General features: G+C 38.8%; 1 protein-coding gene across 2 annotated transcripts; it reads right to left on the reverse strand.

The window, feature by feature from the left end:
• Nucleotides 1–1,368: 1,368 nt before the first annotated feature.
• On the reverse strand, nucleotides 1,369–4,495 carry LOC122313773 (growth-regulating factor 7-like). 2 transcript variants are annotated; one of them, XM_043128990.1, is made up of 4 exons: nucleotides 3,958–4,495; nucleotides 3,644–3,811; nucleotides 2,779–3,148; nucleotides 1,369–2,479 (listed from the first exon to the last, which is right to left on the reverse strand). In XM_043128990.1, the coding sequence occupies exons 1-4, from the start codon at nucleotides 4,364–4,366 to the stop codon at nucleotides 1,681–1,683; spliced, it is 1,746 nt and encodes a 581-aa protein (XP_042984924.1). In that variant the 5' UTR covers nucleotides 4,367–4,495; the 3' UTR covers nucleotides 1,369–1,680. The 2 variants fall into 2 exon arrangements, with proteins under 2 accessions (XP_042984924.1, XP_042984923.1); XM_043128989.1 differs by having other exon boundaries at nucleotides 3,644–3,814.
• Between the last annotated feature and the right edge of the window lie 3,556 nt (nucleotides 4,496–8,051).

Below are 8,051 nucleotides of genomic sequence, written 5' to 3' on the forward strand. Positions count from 1 at the left end.
TTCTGGATAAAAATTCTACAAAACACTACTCGTCAGTACACATAGTTGGCAATGAGTAATGGATTCTTCCTAATTTGGGCTTGGCTTCATTGCCAAACAAACCTAAATAGGGGTGTAAATCGGTCTGGTCTGGCACGGGAGGTGATGAATTGAAATTTTTGATCCATCATTTTCTCCTGATCGGATCGAACTAAACATCCATAGGGATCAGACCAGACTGGTAGCTATCGGTCTGGTTCGATCCGGTCCAATTATTATTTTATTTTTTTCTTCTATTTTTGCAAAGAAATTAATAAAATTTTTTATTTAAATTAATAAATTAACATTAAGTGAATTATTAATATAGATTATGTAACTGACTTATTAAAAAAATATTTTTTATGACTAGATAAAAATTATATCATTAACTTATATAATTATTATATAAAAATTATATATTAAATTATTAAAAATATATATAGAAGTTCAGACCAGTACAGTCTAAAATTTATAGATCTTGAAATCGAGATTGACCAGTTTAGAATTTGGTCTGATCTAAATGGATCGGTTCAGTCAGCTTTTCCCGTCCAGACTACCGGCTTACACCACTCGACCTAACAAAACATAACATAAAGTCGGCCGAATGACATCAAAGCAAACCTAGTCTATGGGCTCCAGCTAGTTAATTCAGTCCAAGTAATTACAATAACATATAACATAAAGTCGGCCGAATGACATCAAAGCAAACCTAGTCTATGGGCTCCAGCTAGTTAATTCAGTCCAAGTAATTACAATAACATAAAAAGGAAATAATAGTGGAAGCCCAATAGCCCAAGGCCCATGAGAACCGACAATACTTCATCTTCCTTGTACTTCCTCTTCAGGTCTCAAACTCGCCTTCATCTGCTGCCTATGATCACTGCCGAACTGTTACAGTTGTATTCTATGGCCCTAGCTCCAAGAACAACACATTGATGCTGGGGGTTCGCCCCTTAGCCAAGCAATTAAATGAGCAACCCTTTAAAAATAACACGCACATCCAACTCCAAGCAGCATAGATGGAGATTGCTAGTAGCATCATAACACTAACATGAAGATAGCTTTATCGGTTAAAAAGACTAGTCGTCCATCTTAAGCCCCCTGGTAATGGCAGAACCATAAGCTGTTTGAAGGCTCATGGTTGAAGAGGCCAAGGACATCTCTCCAGGAACCAAAGAACGAACGATATAGTGTCTTATTAAAAATGAGGAAATAACAGAACAATAGTTTAGGAAATAGAAAAGAAAACACAGTGGAATCCCTTCGTCTTGTGTATCACGTTGCTTTCTCAAACTAAGATCGAATGTATTAGAAAATAAAAAACAAATACAACGTGGAATACACGCCATGTAAATTGAGTTCGGCTTCCCCAAACATAATTCGCACATTATTAACTTGAAATAAACTATAAAAAGATAGGTGTGTTTAATCACGTCAGCGATATTTCACCGACTTTACACTTTGAACGTCGGCGACAAATACATGCCCTGTTCTATAGATCAACAGCTCAAAACAGATGTTCAGATCTTGCAGAAAACTTCTAATTTTACCAAAAAAAAAAACCAATTCAACAGGACTAAATTATCCAGAACAACATCGTAATTAAAGAAACCAATGAACCCATCATGTTTTGATTCAATACGATCACGGTGCTAAATCGCTCTAATTCAACCAGGGCATAGCGATCTCAGGAGTGGCCCTCGAGCTCCCAAGGTTTGGGCTGCTATTACCACTACTATCAGACAATGAAGCAAATGTTTTCGGAAGAACCCCAGATGGTGATGACAACATAGTAGCATGAGACCTACTCGAATCACCCCTTGAATCACCATTTCCAGGGGTTGGAGATGACACATTCGATGCAGCTTCGGTAGCAATAGCAACCATGCTCGGCCTTAGAACCTCAGCTAAAGGCCCACCCGGTGTGGGAGCAGCTATCGACGATGCAGGGGTATACCAGCTTGAGATATCAGATTTGCTACCACTTTCATTGTTTCGGTTCCTTCCAATCAAGCCCGATCCCATTTGGAGTTGACCCATTTCTTCATCAATGGAGTTACTGCCACCCATAGATAGAGTGAGTAAAGAGGGTGAGAGCCCATTTGATGAAACAGAGCACAAGGTGCTTGAGTTGGCTATGTTCTCCTCTGTTACTGCATTAGACCACGCATCAATGAAACCCCTTGTGGTTCCCGTGTGAGGCTCTTGTGTAGAAATCATATCTGAACTGAGGAACAAAGGACAGTCTTTGCTCTGTGTATCTTCACAGGTGCTGAAATACACATACGAGTTCAGATTCAAGGGCTCCTCGGGATAATTTTGTTTGAAGATAGAGGCATTGGGGTGACAGTGAGAGAACGGCTCAGAGGCGAATTCCATTTTATTTTGCATCAGAGGGTGCCATTGTTGGTCAGTTGTAGCCATGGGTACGGGTTCTCCTTTTACAACCCACTCCAAGCTCCTTCAAAATGTGAACACAACCACATCAGGCACCCAAGAATACCCACTAATTTACAATAATATTTTTCTTGAATTCTTAATTGGCCCGAGAATGCAGTTAGAAATTACAGGACAACCCAGACCACCCGTTTGTTTAAATTTCTTGGCTCCCATAAACTAAGATCAAGCAAACTCCTTTCACAATAAATAATCACCAAAAGCTTAAAAATTTCCCCTTTCCTTCCCAAAAATTACCGATCAACCAACCGGAGTCGAAAAATGGCAGAAACTATGACACCGAAAGAGAAATATAATACCAACCTCGGATCCTTGTGTGAAGGAAGCGAGACCTCAGTCGGCCGGTGGAATGGGGAACCAGCAGTAGGTCCAAGAAACTGAGATGAAACACCATTGTTGTTGATTGTGGGTCTAGGGATAGGAATGTTGACGGAAGTAGGAAGAGCAGAATAATCTTCACGGCGGGTCCTCTTGCTGCTGCTGCTATTGTTTGCTTGAATTTCCACAGGCTTTCTTGAACGGGGACGGCCTCTATGCAAGTGGCGCTCACAGTATTTGTGGTTGGGGGCCACATCTCTAGAGCACCTCCATTTCTTCCCATCTGTCCTCTTGCACCTCCCCGGCTCTGGATCCGAACTGTTTGACAATCTGAGGTTCAAACCACTACTTCCCACTGCCCACCAGAACATAAAAACACAAACCAGAGATCGTTAAATTCGGAAGAATTGGTCAAGAAACAACACAAGGTGTAACCCAGCCACAAGAACTAGTGGGCAAAGATACTATCCCATCATGAAAAGTACGTCGGTGAATCACAAAAGACACAAAAATTAACACGATCAATTATGTAAGACAACTGCACTCTTGAAGGAAGGTGGGCATAAACTTTGTGCTTGTATGGGTTTGTTGGAGAAAGAAAGAGATGGACAAAATCAAAACGCGCACACATCAAATACAAAATAACCCACCACGGTAAATCTAAGACTGAACAAGGGACAGAAAAAGGGTAAAGTCTATTTTGTCTGTGTGTCTTGGGAGAGAGAGACAGGGACAGTGTCAAAAACCATATCAGATCAGTTAAAAGGAGAAGAATGAGCTGCATATCATGAAAGTAACCAGAGATTGAAGGGGGTAAAAAAAAAAAAGTCAAAAAGAGAAGGACCGTTACAGTGAACGTGGGAAGCAGCTGGGTCTGGGGGAGTTCTGCTAACAGAAATAAGGAGCTCAGGAGGAACAGGAACGGAGGCCATCATATACTTGTAGATCATAGCTTGTCTTTCAAGCTCCTTCCACTGTGCATTTGTAAAAGGAAACCCCAGAGATGCTGCCATCCTGCCTGCTACACACACCACCAAAAACACGCGCACATCCTCAATGCTTTCAGACAAACCCACCTTTACTTTTTCTCTTTTCAATTTATATCAACAGCCAGGGAGGTATATGTTTCACTTTTGCAAACTTGAAACAAAAATAAACCCAAACCTGGGAATTTGGAGACGGTGTGAGGAGTAGAATAGGTAGAAATGTCAAAAGGCTGCACGGTTCTTACAACTGCACCACTACCTGGAACAGCAGCACCAGAAACAACAGCAGCAGCAGCAGCAGCAGCATCGTATGCACCACTAGTTATAGTGCTGTTGCTACATCTGGGACCATCGCCATCACCAACCTGAGTCTCGCATGATGGACATCGACGGTGGTGATTCTCATGATGAACCATAATCGCCTTGTCACTAACCGGTTCAATGCTTTCCAGCTTCACACCTAACTTTGGAACATCACCACCACTAATTTCTTTTGCTTCCTTGTCTGAAACGTCGAAGCTGTCCATACTCATAATAATGAAACCACTTTCCCCAAATAGAAAACCAAGTTTCCCATTCAAAAGCATCCACTCACCCTACCAGACTCCAGAGCCACCGAGACCAACCTTTTTATATATATAATCTTTTTTTATTTTCTACCCAGGCTTTAACTTCTAAGTTCTATGGCCCATGTCTTAAGAAATCTGCCTCCAGCTGGGTATGATTTTTTTTTATTTTTTTGAGTAGTGGTCTTGTGGGGTTGACGTGAGATTTATGACCGAGTAATGGGTTGCCGCCATTCTTGGCCTTGCTTCCATGCTTCCAACATTCGCACCACACTAGCTAGCAGACAAACTAGTAAAAAAGGGTCCCTATTCTCCCCCTCTTTATCTCTCTCATCATTATTGCGATATCCATCTATCGTTTTCTGAATGTAAAGCCAAATTCCACATTAATCCTCCATTGGGAAATGATCATAGCGTAGGGGCACCCCCGTAACGTTTCTGTTTCATAGCTATTTAAATTAAAAAAAATATTATAAAAAAATCTTGCATTACATATTTCTATTTAATAAAAATATAATTTATTATTTTTATTTTTTATTTAAATAGATATATTTAAATATTAAAATAAAATAACAAAAATAACATATTTGGAAAAATAAGTGCCTCCAAAACGGTGACACTTTACCTTTTTATTTTATTTTATTTTTTTTGTCGTTACGAGCACCGTTTATAACTTTAGTGCCTCGGGAGAAGCGCTGAGACTGGGCCCACTTGGCCGCAGACGTGATGCGTTAACTAATCGTCTCGAGATAGCCCGCCCTTTTGTTATAGGAAAAGTATATCTATCACGTATGTATAAAAAATCTTGCATACAATCTGCACTCTTAAGCCACTCTCTATGTCAGCGCGTCGGATTCTACAGCACAATCTAAGGGTCCGTTCTGGAAACAACTTAGGTTGCCTCATCGGATCCGCGAGTATAAAGGTCAAGCGCCTCGATACAGAGGGTGAGAGAGAGAGGGTTTTGGATGCGTGGGAAATCAGGATGAGACGTGGACAGGACATGAGGTGGGTGCGACAAAGAGATGATAATGCTGGGTATCTTATAATATTTTTATAATAATATATGATGTTTTCTATATATCAGAGTATTGGAGTTGTTTGGGAGCAAAAAGCGAGACATGTTTGTAAGATACGGCTGATCGAATAAATTGGATGTGAAATTGTTATTATAATGGGTAGTGTTCATGTAGTGTTAAAATATATATATATATATATATTATATTATATAAGTTAATTTTAATCAGATCTATTAAATTTATTGCGTTAAAATTTTAAGTTTTCACATGACTCATTAATATAACGAATCGTATCGTATTAATCCATTTTGACCTATTAATTAATATTATAAAATAGATCAACACGATACAATACGACCCGTTTTAAAATATTTATATAAATAGATTGAATAAATTCAAAATTAACCCGTTTGACCTGATTAAATTTAATATAATTTTATATGAATATTAAGATTATAATATCTATAAAAATTATAAAACTAACTATAAGTCTAAAATAACAATCTAAATAATAAAAATATCGAAATTAAAATTCTAACAATTTTATTTTAAGTATAAGAATATAATTATAATTTTAACTTTCTTAACGTATCATAAAGGGTTAAAACGGGTTGATCTGTTATGAACTCGTTAAGCAATCGTGTCTTAACGGGTCAACCTATTAAGACTAAATCATGACCCGTTATTATCGTATTTGTGTTAAGTTAACAGGTCATATAACGTATTGCCACCTCTAATTTTGATATCATCGGGTGGGTTTGATTATTTAGTATAACTTTGGTACGGCACAATTGAAATGCAACTTTTTTAACAAATCTATGATCTGATCAGAATCGATACTTAGTAAAGAAGATCAAAATGTTGTTTCGTGAACTAAGTTGAAATTGATTGGGCGTGAAGTTCGTTAATCTCAAAGATCACACAATAGGTCCAAATTGTAGAAAAAGTCATTCTCAACCTACAGTTGTGACTCAGGTATAGTTCGGTTTCTTATAGAGCCCACAGTGGCGGTCCTAAGCAGTGGTATGGTACCGTACATATATTCATAACAATGACTAAAAAATAAATACGATAAATATAAATAAAAATAGAAACACACATATATACATAATTCGACATAAGACTTATGTTCATGAGTCATTTAAAGAGTAAATTTACTATAATATAAATATTTTATATTCTCTCATGGTCTTTCATTTCTCTATGTATAATGGAGATTTGAGATCTATTTTACTAGAGAAGATAATATCTCGACAACTCTCATCACGAAATTGAAAATGATTTAACTTCTTGTAATCGTTATTAAGAAGTCTGGAAGTCCCTTTTCCTTACATCTCAAATCTCATTTTATTGTGGCCCTATTAGTGGTAGATGAGGAAGTCAGCTTTATGTCACTCATTCCTTACGTGTCTGACTTTCTTTCCTTCATTTTCTAATTTTTCTCTCGTTTTCATCTTCCCATTTGACATTTAATTTATCCCCTCTTTGTCTCTTCCCAACTTGTCTCTCGATGGTGGCCTTTTGATGGGCTGATCTTGATATATTTGGACCTACTATTTTTACCTTGTTTAGTTACCCACGATTGCTAAGGTCTATTTGCTTAACAAGAAGATCTTGAGAATCTTCAAGTCAACCACAATAGAGATAATTTGTAAGAAACTATAGAAAAATAAATTCCAAGAGCAAGTCCCTGGATTTCTGTTTGTTTGTGTTAAGCAATGAAGATTTCTGAATGCGGAGCTCGGCTTGGAGAGTCAAGCGGTAGATTTACTTGACAACGTTAGGTGCGAGCACGCGGAGCTCGACTTAGGTGGGAGATGTACTCTTGCACTAGTTGCGAGTGCAGAGCTCGGTTTGGAAAGCTTGATAAGAGATATACTCGACCGCACTAGGTGTGAGCGTAAAGCTTGGTTTGGATAGCTAAGCGGGAGATGTACTTGATAGCACTATATCAGAGAGCGAACCTTGGTTTGGAGAGCTACGCAGGAAATATATTCAACCGCACAAGGTGTGAGGGCTGAAATCTAGGCGGGAGATGTATTCGGCCAAGCTAGTTACGAGCGTGGAGCTTAGCATGTAGTTTGTTTGTATAAACTTGGCTCTGAGCACAAAGGTCGGGTAGTCAAGGGACTGCCACTGCCCATTGTTCGCAACGAGCCAACGGACTTAAGTTTTTACATGAGGTTAGGCAGTTAAGGGACTGTCACCGCCCATAATTCGCAGCAAGTCAAGGGACCTGACTTAGTACACGAGGGTTGGGTAGTCAAGGGACTTTTACTGCCCATAGTTTGCGGCGAGTCAAGAGATTCAGTTTTGTTGAACATGTGGTTGAGGGTCGAAGCAGTCAAGGGACTATCATTGTCGTTGTTCACCGCGAGTTAAGAGATTTGGCTTTGAGGTTGTTTGTATGAACGTTTGCCTGATAGTTTGCATGAGATTGTTTATCGTTAACAAATAGTGTATATTCTTCTGATTGTTTTTTTTCCAATGGTGTTAGTGGATTTCCACCTCTTGATGTGAATTTTTGTTGATGTTTCCATTTTGATATTGATGTTAGAGTTTATTTGTAGTAGCTCGCACTAGGTGATTGGGAGCCCGTCAATTCCATGAATCCATCTTAGGCACTTGCTACGCCTGTCAACTCGTTCCTGAAGGTAACCTGAACGAGGTGGTTGTAGAGTTTGGAG

The sequence above is a fragment of the Carya illinoinensis genome, chromosome 6 (genome assembly GCF_018687715.1).
Source record: "Carya illinoinensis cultivar Pawnee chromosome 6, C.illinoinensisPawnee_v1, whole genome shotgun sequence".
Taxonomy (NCBI): Eukaryota; Viridiplantae; Streptophyta; class Magnoliopsida; order Fagales; family Juglandaceae; genus Carya; species Carya illinoinensis.